General features: G+C 40.3%; 1 protein-coding gene across 1 annotated transcript in view; it reads left to right on the plus strand.

Annotated features, from left to right (window-relative positions):
* Nucleotides 1–310: 310 nt before the first annotated feature.
* Nucleotides 311–16857, plus strand: part of GPR139 (G protein-coupled receptor 139) — a 57004-nt gene continuing 40457 nt past the window's right edge. Inside the window, exon 1 of the mRNA XM_001366522.4 lies at nt 311–575. Within this exon, the coding sequence (XP_001366559.1) occupies nt 455–575 (121 nt within the window). The 5' untranslated portion in view covers nt 311–454. The remainder of the gene's footprint in view (nt 576–16857) is intronic.

Raw genomic sequence — 16857 nt, forward strand, 5'->3', positions numbered from 1 at the left:
ATTGGGTAGCTGGTCAGCCACAGATTTGGAGAGAAGAGGGATAGCGGGATCTTCCACCTTTTTCCTTTACTGCGCTCCCCTCCCCAGACCCCTCGCAGCAACCCTGGGGACTACTTGAGGGATAGGGTGGAAGCAAAGGGATTGAGAGGGGATTCCAGGGCGCAGCAGGTGAGGGCGAGAGAGTGAGGAAGGCAGAGAGGAAGGGAAGGAGAAGGGGAGGAGGGAAGGAGCTAGGAGTAGCAGGAGAGGGGCGGGAGTTGGGGGGGGGGGCGGGTAGAAGGAGGTCCTGCGGGGAAGGAGGCGCTGAAGAGCCACAGCAGCTGCTGCTGCCGCCGCCGCCGCCGCCACCGCCGAAGCTGCCTCTGTACTGGCTGCTTGGAGGCTGGAAGCTGGAACCGAGCTGGGAGGAGGCTAAGACGCGCACCCTGGCTCCCGGGAACCCTCCCCTGTTCTCATGGAGCACACACACTTCCATCTCGCCAACAGCTCGTTCCTCTCGCACCACCGCTATGCCTGCGGCTTGGGCTTTCTGCCGGTGGTCTACTACAGTCTCCTGCTCTGCCTTGGCTTGCCAGGTAAGGGGCGTGAGCGTGTGTGTATGTGTGTAAGGCAGAGAATGGAGGGGGTGGAGTATAGGTCTGGGTGTCGGGGTGTCTGCGTGCCTCTGTGTGGCTCTCGGAGGGGATTGCCAGGGAAGATCTGAGACTGCTGCGGGGACAAATCGACTGCGAGGCGAAGAGGGGGTGGGTTATGACCGAAACCCGCCCCCATCCCGAACTCTCGCCTCCAACTCCCCAACCCCACCCCATCCCCAACTGCCCTTACCAGAAAAGTTTATGCCCAAAGGGCAGCGAGGGGATTTCCATCGGAAAAGAAAAGTTGCTACCTGCTAAGCACCTGAGATGTGCCTGCCGCTTGAGCTCTGTTCCGGGAGCCTTGTAGACAGAGCTGCCTTGGCAAAGGGCTGGAGAGGAATGCAAATGCTCCCGCCCCTCCTCTACTCTGCCTCCTTTCAGCCCAGGTTGGGACAGCCGGTTTCACGGACCCTTACCCCGGGGTGTTGTCCCGACCCCTGTCCCTAAACCCCGGAAAGGCTGTCCTGACTTGACCCCAAGATCAAGTCCGAGATCAAGAAGGAGACACTACTAATCTTGCGCTCTGTGGAGAGAGGATGGAAGAGCGCGCTTTCTCTGTCGGTCCCTTTGTATTCCACAGTCCCCCAGGGAGTAAGGGATGTAAAGAATGGCTGAGGAGGGGGCTGAGAGTGGGGGATGGAATAGATTCCTTGGATCCGTGCCTTACAAATAGTGATGAGAGTACACACACACACACACACACACACACACACACACACACACACACACCCATCACCACAGCCTCCCGGGTGACAGTCTCCTTGAGCACCGTCCTTGCCCCTTCTTGGTTTTGCTTTGCTTTCTAATCTCCTGTTCTTCCAGGCAGAGCTGCGCAGATTACTCCTTTGCCCCAACCCTCTCCATCTTCTACCTAAAGTGTAGCAGACAGTGGTACGGAATTCCTGAAGGGTAGAAAGGAGTGTGGGTCTTAGATCTTGTGTTCGGATCCGTTAGGTGAGGGAGTCCACTGCACTTTGGGTACCTCCTTTGACAGATTCCTCTCACGAACCTCAGCTGAAATTGTGGATTTCAGAACCTCACCCCTATTGTTCACTCACACACACGCACATACACAAACACACTTTAGCCACAGATCAGTCTTTCAACACTGTACTTTGGGCAGGGGGTGCGCGCGGGGCAAGGGGCGGGGAGGGGGGAACTTGAACAGAGAATAGGTACTGCTTCCTCTGAATAAAATGTAAACTCCTTGGGACAGGAACAGTTTCAGTTTAGAATATGATACAAAGCAGTTGCTCAATAAATGCATATTGACTGTTAATTGATTGATCCTTGAGATTGCCCTCCAAATACATTCAAACATTTAAATTTAGTTGTAGGGTTTTTTTTTTCACTGAAGTGGGTAGCCATGAAAAAAAAAATGCTCATTTCCAAGGTTGTGTATAAGTGAAACCCCACAGTATATGATTTGGCTTTTATTAAGAATCACTTTTTTCCTTTAAAAAACAAAAGAAGACAAATTATTATCTCTTACCAGGCAGCATGAGCACATGTTTTGTAATTATTGGACTGATTCTTGTCCAGCAAACACATTTTTCTCTATTGGGCCTACTTTACCCCTTCCAGTTGTACTTTTGGATAGCTGAGTTTTCCATTGGTAATAGGGACCAAAAGGAGAACAGGAGACTCTACTCTCCAGTTCCTACACAAAGTATAATAGCTAGGACAGAGTAATAGTCTACTAACCTCAGGATTTCCTCTTTCAGGATGGCAGCCTAGCCTCACTCACCTCATTCCACACCTTATTCTTTCAGCAATATCACCTCTAGATACCAAAGGGGCAGAATGTCATCCCAAGGTGATGGCTCTAAAAATGGGGACTTGTTTCTCTAAGTGAGAGAATGTTGGACAGCTCAGACCTTCAGAGTCTGAATCTAATGCCAATGAAGGAGGCTTCAAAAGCAAAGACCTGCCCAGGCAGAACTAGGAGGTAGGAAGAACATGAAGTGAAAAGCACTCCCCCCTTAAGCCAGAAGCCAGCCTTGTGCAAAAAGCCAGAAAGAAACTAGAGAAATTGGATGTATTCCTCTTCTCTTTACATCTTATTTTGTAGGGAGTCATTGATGGGTGGGAAGGGAAATTCTGGAGATGTCTGCCCCAGTCTGGCTGTGTAAGGCAAAGTAGAGAAAAGTAGATATGGCCAGATGGAAAAGGGGGTGGCCGAAGGGAATGGGGAATGGGGATGGGGCATGTGCAAATTTCACGGTCCAGTGAATTTTGAAAATTGCTTGCAAGGCTGGTTCAAGGGTCATGTCTCAGTCTGAGAGGGAAAGGAGTTGTTTTGCGTTGCATTTTTTGCACTGACTACAGTTGTGAAACCCACAATGGATACCCAAGCAATATTCACAGTCACCAGAGTTAACAGTAAAGGAAAGTGGTTATTAGAAGCTGAGTGAGGTACCAGCTCCACCCATCAACCAGGGAAGAGCCTAGAGAGACAGAGACAGAGGAAAAAAAAGACTTAGCTCAGCATATTACTCCTATTACTGAGAGTTTCACTGTAATACCCTCCCTCCCCCCAATTAGAGAACTCTCATTATTCTGCAGCTGACAGGAACACACAGTTAAGCTGGGTGTGAAGTAACAGACCACAGGGTTTGATAATATTGTTGAAAACTGAGATTTTAATTGAATTACTGTTCCCAGCAGTGGGCTCTCCCAAAGTGTTCCAAATTAGCACAGCAAGGTGGGTTGGAAATGTTTATGGGAATTTGGAGTTGGATGTGGAGTGGGTCTAGCTATGGGTCCCTGGGCAAATTGCTTAACTTGTCTGTGCCTCAGTTTCCTTAATCCTGTAAAATAAAGAAGTTGGTTGGACTTGATAGCCTCTTTGCCAAAAACAAACCCATGGAAAGTGTTGTGCTATGGTCCTATGGTCAGACACAACTCAACAGCTGAAAGACTGAACAATGATGACAGAAGTTCCTTGAGATGGAGTTAAGAGTTGAAAGAAACCTTAGAGATCACCTAGTCCAGCTCCCTTGTTTTATAGATAAAGATATTTAGGCTCAAAGTGTAAAGTGATTTTACCAAGGCCATATAAGTATTAGCTAGCAGATCGAGGCTGTGAACCTTTTCACTTATACAATTCTCCAATGCCTTAGTAACAAGAAATCTCATAAACTAACCCAAACTCTTTATACTGTTTTCACTGCCAGCTAATCCACACTGGAGTTTTACATGAATCTCTTCTCTTACCAGTTTACTAGAAAAATTATAAGGTGGTAATCCACATCAAATGGAGGATAGGCCAATAGAGGTTGGCTACATTGACTGGACCTGCAGGAGAAAGAAGAAAAATGGATGAAAGAAAATAAGAAATGCATGTTAAATTAGAGAAGAGGAAAGTGATGCTCTTAATGAGAAGGGGGCAGTGAGAAATTAATCTGACACATAATTTTTAAAACTTTACTTAAAAAGACCCCCCACCCATAGAAACCTCCATTTGTTGTTTTTTAGTTGTTTTTGGCACTGAATACAGTTGTAAAACTCACTATGGGTACACAATCAATATTCATGAGCAACGGAGTCACTTAATGATAAAGGTGGATGGTTGTTAGGAGTTATTAAAAGACCTGACCCTGTTTACTTAAAGGCATGTGTAATTTCTGGCCAATGCAAACAAACTGGAAAGGTTTCAGGTATAGAGCTGAAAATGGGATATTTATAGGATCAAAGAGCAAGAACTTCAAGAAAGCTCAGCAGTCCACTGATTTATGACTTGTTCAAGATCACTAAGGTAGTAATCATCCAAAATTGGATTTGAACTTAGATCCTCTAACATTAGAACTAATGTTCTTCATATTGTACGATGAAGTTTGCAAAGTATTTTATATACATCGATTGACTCATTTGAGCCCCAAATAATACTGTGAAGCAGGTTCCGCAAGTATTATCTCCATTGCACAGGTAAGTCAACTAAGACATAGAAGGGAAAGGAGGGAAGAAGGGACATAGTAAAAAAGGGAGAGTAGGAGGAAGGGTAGGAGAGAAGGAAGGAAGATTTATTAAGTGCCTAGTGTGTTCTTGGCACTACACTAAGCTATTTACAAAGAGTAATTCATTTGATATTTTTGCAACAACTCTGGAAGGTGGGCAATGTTATTCTCCTCACCTTACAGTTGAGGAAATTGAGTCAGACAGAGGTAAATTACTTGCCCAGGATAATACCACAAATAAAGGTTTGAATACAGATTTGAACTCAGGTCTTTCTGTCTCAGAATTCCCATCATTCTATTAATAAGCTACCAATTGCCTCATGGCCACAGAACTGAGAAATGTCAGAAATTATATTTGACCTCAGATCTTCTAATTTCAAATCTAGAATGCCAGATAAAATATATCTGATCTAAAGGCTAGTAGTCTAGCTACATTCAAAGAGCTCAGCATGAGATTGTCCAGGCAGCAAATCCTTTTGGCCAAATTAAAATTAGCATTTGAAGGTTTTTTACTTACTTGGTCTCTGAGGAAATGTGATTTCTACCTATAGAGAGGAAAATAGTGAAATCATAGATGCTTGAACTGCTGAAGTATTTCCAGAGAAACTTATTTTATCCTCTGCCATTCTTCACTCAAATCAAATGAGAGGTTATTTGGACACTTCACTGAGCTGCATGCAACGTCATATGCCAACATTCTAAATCCATTGCTGCTTCAACTTATAAAGCTGTTCTCAGTCTCAAATCATGAACAGATTCTCCTAATACAGAACCTCCTCCAACAGAGTTTGCAATATGCCTCCTTATAAAGCTGTCTTACAGGGGAGTACACAGAATGCCCTATAGGGGACAGAATGATGGGCACCTGGCTATAGTCATAGCCTTGCCACCTATTACTTGAATGACCTTGGCTAAATTCTTTTATCTCCCTGCACTCAAAAATATAAAATAAGAGAATCAGATTAGTGTCAGCATAATGAAATGGACAGAGATCCCAGAGTCAAAGGACTTGGACTTGGGTTCAAATTCTAGCTATGACACTTAGTGTTTTTGTGACCTTGAACAAATCCCTTCCTTCTCCGTAGACTCCATTTCTTCAGTTTTAAGATGAGAAGGTTGAACTAGACAGCTTCCGAGGTCTCTTCTAACCAAAGACCTATGATCCTATAATGGTCTCTAGAGTTGTTTCTAGCATTCACAGACAGTATTTCTCTGCTTTGTCTAAATTATCTTATATCAAACCCTACTCTACTGCAAACTAGCAAAAGTCCAAAATATTAAGAGAATGGTGCAGCCCCAAAAATAGTTGTATACGGTTTAGCAAAATCTCTCAAAATGATTAGATGTTGTTTAACCTCAGATGAAGTTACAAAAGGCATCTGGCCATTACAAATGGCCAGCAAATCTGACCTCTAAACTGACTGTTTAAGGCCATTAACAAAGAAAGAAGGGTAGCAGCTATTCATCCACCTCGGCATATCCTTTCCCATATTGCCTTGGAGGCAGGGGAACAGGGAGATGAGCATCTGCACTGCTGGTGGCCCTATATTCCAACACATAGGCAATGCCAATTTTGAAGACCCTGAAGAGAGCAACCCCAGATATCAATAGGTTAAAATGGGTGAGACATCAGAATTAGGAAGTAGATGGAGCCAAGATCTTGGGGATGGGGGCAGAAGGACAGAGAGAGAAACTGAAATATATAAGAAAGAAATACCAATTATCACTCTGATTCAAAGAACTGGCATAGCCAGGAAATCAGGAATACCATGGAATATCTCAGAGTGAGCTTTGGACTATGTCTCAGATATGAGTTTGCAAAGTGTTTAAAGGGGAAAAAAGTCCTTCTGTTTCTCGATGAGGTCATGAAATGATAGAACTGGAATGAACCTTTAGATGATTTATTTAAACACTTTTCAGTTTCCATAGAAGAAAACTAAGGAGTTGTTTGCCCCCTTATAGAGCACATCAGCCGAAAGCCATGGTTAGAACTCAAGATTCTAAATCCTAACTTTACAGCCACAATTTGTTTAAATTGGTTTTTGTTACATTGAATTTCCCAGTTATCTCTCTCTCTCCTTTTGAAGCCCCTGAAGGCATCATTTGACAACATAAATATATATATATGTATATATAAACTATATCTTGCTTCTTTCTTTTTATCAGTTCTGTCTCTGGAGGTGGGAAAACAAAAGTCATTCTCCAAACAATATTTTTGTTGCTGTATATGTTCTCTTGGTTCTGCCTGTTTGACTCTTCATAATTTCTTTGTGGGTCTTTCTATGTTCTTTTAAAATTAATGTGCTTGTCATTTCTTATGGCACAGTAGTATTCAATCACAACCTTATGTCAAACCTGGTACCACTAGACCTCCCTCCTTTACACTTTTATTCATTAATTTCTTTGATATTCTTGGCCTTTTGTTCTTCTAAATGAATTTTGTTACAGCCACAATTTATAGCTTCTATCATAATACACAGCCACAGTACTTCCTTTTTCCCTCACCCCTGTCTCCACCACCTCAGTCCTCTAGAGAGTTTTATTCCATATCAGGGATTCTTAACCTTTGTCTGCATGTCTCATGACCCTTTGGCAGTCAGGTGAAGCCTACACACACACCCTTATTCAAGTAATCATTTGATGCCTGCATTCATAATTGATGGAAATGCCAAATTTCTGTTGGAAGCTACTGAAAATATTTTTTCCCTCATCCAAGTTCAAGGTCTCCTGAAATATATCCACAGATTCGTTGGGGGTAAGGAGACCTCAGACTAAAAATCCCTATTCTGTATCATGACAGGGTAGTTCTGGGTTTGTTTGGGTTTTTTTTTAACCCTTATTTTCTGTCTTAGAAATGATACTAAGCATTGGTTCTAAGACAGAAGAACAGTAAGGCTTAAGCAATTAGGGTTAAGTGATTTGCCCAGGGTCATCTAGCTGGAAAGTATATGAATCCCGATTTGAACCCAGGACCTCATGTCTCCAGGCCTAATTCTCTAAAGGATAGTTCTTTGAATCAATTCAGAAAAATGTGGGAAGGAACTCTATTTTATAGTGGGTTTGGTAGGGAGTTGGGGAGGTGGTGCTTGGTTAGAATGCACTGAGTTTTTAAAAAGAAAAATAACTTAGTATATTTAGAATTGCCCAGAAGTTCTACTTTTCTGAGGAGGAAATCGTGGTTTACTCTCTCAAGAATAGGGTCTATCAAGGGCTAGATATTTTAGAAATCACAGAACCACTGAATTTTACAACTGGAAGAAACATTAACCTAATCTGACCCCCTCATTTTACATGTTACAAACAAGGAAACTCAGAAAGGTAAAATAACTTTCCCAAAGCCAAATCATCCATCTCTAGATTTTTAAAAGGGTGGGAGAAATATTTATTTATTAATAATAACAGTTGACATTTATGCAGCACTTTTGGGTTTGCATATGTATATGAATATGTGTGTATATCCATACACATAAATATAAAATCTGATCCCAGCAATAACTCTAGGTATTACTATTATTATCCCCATTTTATAGATGAGAAAACTGAGGCAGATCAAAATTAAGTGATTTGCCCAGAGTCACATGACTAGTGTATTAAGCAGGATTTAAACTTCGGTCTTCCCAACTCCAAATCCAGTATTTTAAACCTGGATCAACCCAATGCCAGCTGGAGAGGAGCTTAGAGGTCATCTTGTTTTGACCCCCCTCATTTTGCAGATGATATAATGTAGGTCAAGTGATTTGTCCAACTGGATAATGGCAGAGTTAGGACTAGACTTGAGGTATCCCAACTCCCAGACCAGTGCTTCCTTCACTGCAACACATTTTTATTTTAAGTGTTGTAATTACCTTGCTGCTATCCACTGACGTCCCCATATGCTTGATATATATACGAGGCCAATATAATGGGAAAAACATCTGGCCTTGACCTTTATGAAAATAAACTAAATTAATCTCCAGTTTGGAGGGAGAAGACAGGCTCAAGCCAATGAACACAAAGACCTAAATATCAAGGGTTAACTTTTCTTCTGGTTTGCCAAAGTGTTGTTCATTGACAAGGTCAGGGGAATAATGTATTGCTAAATCTATTTCTTTTCATTCTAATCTAATGTGAAGGGCAAGTTATCAGTTAAATTGTTTTGAACAGAGGGAATCACACACATACAGCACAGCACAGCACGGCACGGCACCGGCTAGAGATGGCCGATGGCTAGATTCCAGTTGTTACCATGTACTCCTTTGAGTATGCTTTGCTGGATCAGCACAACTTCACAGAACTGAGCACAAGCAACATCACCTGCCCTAATAAAGAAGATGAATAGCATCCCTCGAAAGTGGTGAAATAGGGCAGTGGCTGAAAAAACAACAACAAACCAACAAAAATAAACATGTAAAAGGTGCCCTGTGTTATGGAGCTCTGGCATGCAAGTAAGAAGGAATTTGGTCCTTGTTATAAAAGGGCAGTGCTTACTAATTTAATCAGCCTTCATATATCTGTGAACTTGGCCAAACACACCTGGGGTCAATGAAGGGAAGGGAGTGTGTCCCGTTCATCACTCTAGCCTGCTGTCCACCTATCTCTATGTCCAATCTCTCCTTTAGGCATGACTGTAGAGCAACGAGGTCAATTTGACATGCATACCTAAACACATACATCTATGAGAATGTTGACCCTTTCCAAGTGGTTCCCTTGGAAAGAACATGAATCTTTCCAGCCATTATGCCATTGTTTGAAATCTCTTTAGAATCCCTCTATGGGAATTGCTTTCAGAATTAATCTACTAGTCACAAAAGTAAATGAGTCTATTTGTAATGTAATAAAGTTTCATTTCTTTGGTTAAAACTGGAGGGCTGAGGTGGGGACCAGATCTGCCATAATCATCTATTGTCCATTTCATTTGATTCTCAATAAACTTTGCTTCCCAAAGTCACCCATAATAGATGAAGAATTTGTCATCATCAAGGGCATTCACAATTTGATAAGATGACCAAACACAATAAAATGTGACAGTATTTTCAACATATGCAAAGTACTGTTTCTATTAGTAATGATGACAATAATTTTAAAAATATAATATGCATAGACTGGAGGAAATTTCCAAAGAGAAGCTCAGAATGTTTTTGTATAATGAAAAGCACATAGAAGATTTGCTTTCTAATTCTAGCTCTGTAGTTAATTGGCTTTGCAACCTTGGGCTATTTAAATGTCAAGGGTCTCAGTTTCCTTATGTGTATAATGACAGGGTTGGATTAGATGTACTCTTAGGTCTCTTCTAGCTCTACCAGGCAAGGACTCTGTGTATGTTTATTTCTAAAACAGTAACATTATTTTATCACCATACCTCATATGGTACACACAGAAGTACATCTATCACATCTTCTCCTTCCTACAGAATTTCTCCCCCCCCCTTCATTCTATCCCCATTTTCACCCTGCAGGCAAAAGGTTGGCAAAAGGAAATGAGAGGATCCAGGATGTCCTTCTACCAAGGTCACCCTTTTGATGCCAGAGTTAGAAGGCAATATCTTAGAGGACATTAGGAGAAAGCCTGAGGCATAAAGAAAATTCTCATCCTGGTACTATCAGTGGGTGACTCCCACTGATGACTGAGCTGTCATTTTTTCAGAGTCTAGGCAACTGAAAGAAGACTGAGCCTTCCTGCAATACCACTGCACGGTGAAGGAGGATGAAAAATGTCACCTTCATGGGCATCATTTGACAAATGAAAGGCATTTAGTCTGGTCAGCTTGGTTGAGAGAATGGATCACAGCAGCATTGCAATATCAGTGACCCTTGGTTATCTATAAGCTAGACAGATAGCTTTACCCACATGACTACAGAAAATGGGGGTGTGTTTAGGAAAGAGATCTGGAAAGGAAATAAAGGCTACTTGCTGGTCATATCAAGGAAGTCAAAGGCACTATATTCTTTCATCAGAGGTACCTTCCTCCTCCAACATTTTATAAATCTAGTCAAAGGAGAGCCCAAGATTCCATATCACTGTTGGTCAAATGCATATGTTGTCAGTAGAGGGCAAGAGGATTATGGGACTAAAAACAAAATTTTTTACCCTCAGGGCATCATCTAGGCTCTGAAAGTTTGACTCTCTCATAAATCACTAGACACCAGGTTCCAGATACATAGTTTGTAAGTGTCTACAATGTTCTAGACAGGGAGCTAGACCAGTTCTTTCTATCTCTAGAGTTCTTTGATTAGAGAGAATCAGATGGAAATTCTCTTCAAAATATAGAAGAATCACTTTCATATTTCCTAAAACAAAGCTCAATCAGCATTTTTCAAAGGCAGCACCATTCTAGACTTCCACCTGGAAAATAAACTCAAACATTGAAGGGCAGAATAATGTAGTGGTGACAGAGTGATGGCCTTAGGGTTACTAAAACCTCAATTTAAATCTTCTCTGTAACCTAGACTCTGTGACTCTGGGCAAGTCATTTCACTTCCAGAGCCCCGGGAAACTAATTCTAAAAGTTACAAAGAAATTGTCTATTTACGTTGGTAGAAGTTTCCAAACAGGAACTCTTTATAATATATCTATGATATAAACGATCCCTTTTCAAGCAAATGAATAATCAAATCTCAAATCCTCCAGCACCAGTCTCTGGTTTGTCTTGAAAATGGGAAGAAATTAATATAAAGTGCTTTGCAAACCTTGAAGAAATATGTAAATATCAGTTATTTGCACCACTTATTTTTTGTCCCACCCACTTTCTTCCACCTGCTCTATATACCTTTTTTTTTTCAATTATGATAGTATGGTTCTGAGGGTTTGTGTACAAAAAGCAAAAACTTCTCTGGTCTACTATAATAGGAAAGGAGAAGCTCACCCCCTCTCCTCTGGCTCCCACCCTTGGTAAATGAACGTCATCAGTCTTCTCCAAACACTTTCCTTTTCTTCCCACAGGGTGTGTTCTACTCTCTAGTTACTTCCCATCCTTCAGAAAGGGAGTCTATTAGCATGGGAAGAAGGATTTTCAGCTCTTGTTTTAACCTGAAAAAAAAAGATTGGATTTCTGTTTGCTCTATTTTGGAAAAATTATATTTTATAAAATATGAAATCAGTTAGATTCTCTCTCATTATCTCCAGGACCCTCAGCCCCAGTTATTTCAGAAAGAATCTATGCTCTCTGGCCAATTCTGTCTCATTTGTATCCCTTGCCTTGACACTATCTACTTTACTACTAATGAAGCCTACAAAGTAGAAGCAGTTATGTTCAGTCACTTTAGCTAAACAAGCATTAGGACTAATTAAAGAGACGTGTAAACAAACTTTAAAGGATAGGAAAACTTTGGATTTAATATTGGCCCTCCCAGATGTAGGAGACAGAGGATATAGAAGAGACACAGACACTTGGCTGTTAGCATTCTTCCCAGAGGAAAATAATCCCTTCAACTGATCAGTCCACTTCAGAAACTTCTTTCCTTGAAGCCAAGACTCTAACAGAGCTCAGGGAAGCTGAGGAAGTCATCAGATATACTGGTCACCTCTCAACTCTCTCACATTTGCTCACTTAGATCAAATTTCCCACTCAAAACTCCTCAAGTCATCCTGAGCACCTGCAATCATCCATGTTTCTCAGTTTTCATTCCAGTTTCCCCTAAGATTCCACCTCCTGCTGAAGGACAAAATAATACCATTTCTTTAAGACTGACTCACTTTCTCCATCACTCAGAGCCTCTTGTAGCCAGATGCAGAGGGCTTTTTTCTGACCACAGAAAATAAGCCTCCACTGTCTTGCTATACAAAAAAGGAAGAACATTTTCACAGGTCCATTTTGCTTCTTTAAAAAAAAACTCTCATCTTCCATCTTAGAACCAATATTTTGTACTGATTCCAAGACAGAAGAGTAGCAAGGGCTAGGCAATGGGGATTAAGTGACTTGCACAGGATAACACAGCTAGGAAGTGTCTGAGGCCATATTTGAACACAGTACTTCTCATCTCTACACCTGGCTCTCAATCCACTGAGCCACTCAGCTGACAGTGTCTTTTATTTTTCAATGAACAAAAATGTATTTTCTCTCTTTCTGACTGCCCCTACCTTGGGTAGATATTTAAATTCCTGCCTCACACCAAAAATCTGTGATTGCATGATTAATATCCTCTCCTCTTTCATTATTACGTCCATGATTCTCACAGTAGAACTTAAAATTCATAGATTATGGGAGGAAAGATGGTGAAGGAGGAACCAAAATTATACTACTCCTGAAAAGGTGATTTGCCTTTTTTTTCATGAAAGTCAATATAATATGTTGAGTTTTAAATTGAAAAATATTTTTATTGCTGTATCTTTATATCACCAAGTATCCCTCTTCTTCCCTCTCCCAGAGAGTCATCCCATATAACGAAAAGCATTTTTAAAGCCAAAAAGAATAAATCAGCATAACTAATCAACACATAGAAATCTGAAAATAGTTGTAATGTGCAACACTTGTGGACTGCCTATGTCTGAAAAAAAGATGAGGTGGGAATGTCTTCTCATATCTTTTCTTTCAAGCCATCCTTTTGTTCATTACTATTTTTCAAATTTTGTTTTTATTTTTTTGATAGTTGTTCCTTCTATTCACTTTGTTGTAGTTGGTGTATATGATTTTCTTGATTTTGTTTACTTCACAGTTTCAGAACTAAGCCTTCTCCCTATAGCCTCAAATCTCTTTCTAGACATAGTAATCTTGTATCAGATTTCCTGCAGTATGAGTTAAGAAATTCAAATTAATATTCTGTAAAGGGATGGGGGATATTCAGATTTGGAGTGGCTCATTAATGAAATAGAAGCTTTGGAAAGTCTGATTCCTACAGAGATTTGGGAGTTCATACATCTGTACCAGAGACCAAAAATGCTGCTCTAAGAAACCTCCTCCATGGATTGTTGGATATAGGCAGAGTTTATCCACAAAGAATGATCAGTGCCACTCTTTGGGTGACTTCTCCAAGAGCAACTGAATAATGAAACAAGAGCTTAAGATGGGATAGTGGAGTGGAGTTGTAAATTGATCCAACCATTCTGGAGGGCCATTTGGAACTGTGAGGGGTTAATAATATTGTGATAAAAGTCTGGAGACCAGTTTGGTAAACCAACTCTTATTCAGAGGAGAGTTGGTATAGGAAGTAAGAGGTAGGAAATACTATGCCTAAAAATCTAAACCCTATACTAAATCTTTAAGAAACCTTAAATCTAAGGATCTTCTTGCCTGACAAAGTAGGCCTAACTTATCTACTCTGTCTAACTAAAATTTAATTCACTATCTATCTTAAGCTAATTAATTGATGAACATTAATCAATAACAAACTCCTTGAAGTAATTCTTCTATTAACTGTCAGTTATAAACTGCCTTTCACAGAGACACAGACACAGACTCCTTCTTTCTCAAAGTTCTGAGAAAGACCCTCAGTAATAGACTCCTTCTCCTCAAAGTACTAAGATGAAAAAAACCTCAGAGCCAGACTCCTCAAATAGGTATCTATATCCCAAACTCTCAAAAGTAACTGCCCGATCTTCTTGACTGAGAGAACGACACAGAAACCTTGCTTCCTAGTAAGTCAGAGAGAAAGAGCCAACTGTCAACTCAATCTTTCCTTATAAATTCTGCTCTTAATGAGACAATGTGTGATTCAGAAACTCCCTCTAATACATAAATTCTGCTCTTAAAGAGAGAGTGAGATTAATAAAACTCCTTCTAACAGAACTATCCTTAAGGGGCTATGAAACTCTGAATACCCTTTGATCCTGTAATGCTACTACTGGATCTATACACCAAAGAAATCATAAAAAAGGGACTACTTTTACAAAAATATTTGTAGCTGCTGTTTTTGTGGTGGCATAGAATTGGAAATCAAGCGGATGTCCATCAATTGGGAAATGGCTATGATGTATGTTGGTGATGGAATATCATTGTGCTATAAGGATTGATGAGCAAGATGATTTCAGGAAAAGCTGGAAAGATCTCCATGAACTGATGCAGAGTGAAATAAGCAGAACTGGGAGAACACTATATATAGTAACAACAATATTGTACAACTGTGAAATCAGCTGTGAAAGAGTTATTTACTCACAGGAATACAATGATTTGGTACAATTCTGAAGGACTTATGTCAAAGAATGTTATCCACCTCTAGAAAAAGAACTGTTAAGAGTCAGATCAAATCAAAGCATACTATCATCCCCATTAGTTTATTTATGGTTTTATTTTGGGATTTTGGTTTTATATTGGTGTTCTCTTACAATGACCAATATAAAAGTATGTTTTGCATGATAATAAATATATAAGCCAGATCAAATTATTTACCATCTCTAAGAGGGGAGAGGGAAGGGAGAAAAAGGGAGTTAATTTGGATCTTTTAATTTTGGAAATGTTGAAAATTGTTACTACCTACATGTAATTGGAAAAATAAAATTAATTTGAATAAAGGGGGGGATGTGGGATAGAGAGAGGTGGAATACCAAGGTTATTCTGAAAGGGACTTTAAATTTTATTTATTCATTCTTTAAAACAAGTGACAACAGAGTTCCCATTAACAGTCAAATTTTCCAGATTGATCTAATCAATCAGTCAATATTTATTAAGCACCAACTCTGTGTCAGGCACTATGCTAAGCATCTCCAGGGAACTGAAGAGAATTTGTGGGATGAACATTTTCAGTACTGGTCTGTGGTTGTTGATGGAGAAAAAGACAAGCACCATTTTCAGTTCTTTATCACTTTATCAAGTCATGGGATTGTAAACTATCTCTTTCTTGCTATTGTTCTTCAAATTGACCTAAAGTCACTTCATGAATGATTATTCTTCCCATTTATTGCATTGAATTGATATAGTGCATTCCAGTTACAAAGAGTTTTTTATACATTATCTCCTAAGGCAAGACAAGTATTATAGATTCCATATTTTTATGAAATTTTTAATGAAAATTAAAGTTTAGAAAAATCAAGAGACTTGCCCAAAGACATATGAATAGTCAGTTCCCACTCTTGTAAGATTTAGGTCTTGCAAAGTGCCAAAAAAAGGTGACCCCTTCCTCTTCTCTGTTCTCCTAAATGGCATAAAAATTCCCTAGAAAGGGGAGACTTCCCCTGATCTAAGGTCCCTATAACTTAGCTAACACTGACTAAAATTGAGTTAGGTAGCAGAGTGGATAGAGGGCCAGCACTGAAGTCAAGAAGACCCATTTTCATGAGTTTAAATCTAGCCTCAGACACTTGCTAATTGTGTGACCCTGGGCAAGTCACTTAACCCTTTTTACCTTAGTTCCTCATCTGTAAAATGAACTGGAGAAGGAAATGGCAAACCACCAACCACTCTAGTAACTTTGCCAAGAAACCCCCAAATCATGAAGGAGTCATGAAGAGTCAGACATGACTGAAACAACTGAACAACAAAAATGAGGAACCCCAAAGGGATACCCCTGGAATGGTAGATTTCACATAATTGAACTGGACCTTTGGCTTGGCAATCTAAAGTAGATGCAGTAAGACAGCCAAATGTAGATTCAGAGAGAGATGGAGACACACACACAGAGGCAGAGGGTCAAATATGCAGACATAAAGACACTTGCCTGCACATGACTTGGTGGGAGGTGTTAACAAATCTATGTAGTCTTGCCAGGAAACCTAAGGTCATCTGACAGTAATGTGTAAGGAGAGATGAAGCCTGAGTGAGAGAAAGAAAAGGGATTTAAAGCCTTAAGGGAGTCAAGTCAGTAGACAAACATTTAAGCACCTACTTACTGAGTGCCAAGCATTATGCTAAGGGATGGGATACATCAAGAAGAGAAAAATATAGTCCTTGCCCTCAAGGAGCTTAAAGTCTAATGGAAAAATATAATACACAAAAGGAAGTTGAAAGTGATGAATGTCCCTCCGCCCACAACTGGGTGGGAAATGAAGAGCTGACTTGTGTACTCTGCTTAAATAGAAGTTCTAGAAGAAACTTTCCACTCTCTAGTCAGAGGAAAAAAGAAAAAGAGGAGACAGGGCTTCATTGATCTCTAAAGAGAGAGCCCCTCGACTATCCATCTTTATGGTGCTAAAAAGAAAGAAGAATCAGCATAGCAGGGAACTTCTTGCTTTGAGGAGTAATCCATAGGGGACAGTAGATTGAGAACCAAGTCTGGAGATGGGAGGTCCTTGGGTTTAAATCTGGCCTCAAGCACTTCCTAGCTGTGTGTCTCTGGGCAAGTCACTTAACACATATTATTTAGCCCTTGCCACTCTTCTGCCTTGGAACCTACACAAATATTGGTTCTACGATGGTTTAA

Source organism: Monodelphis domestica, chromosome 7, assembly GCF_027887165.1.
Source record: "Monodelphis domestica isolate mMonDom1 chromosome 7, mMonDom1.pri, whole genome shotgun sequence".
NCBI classification, from domain to species: Eukaryota; Metazoa; Chordata; class Mammalia; order Didelphimorphia; family Didelphidae; genus Monodelphis; species Monodelphis domestica.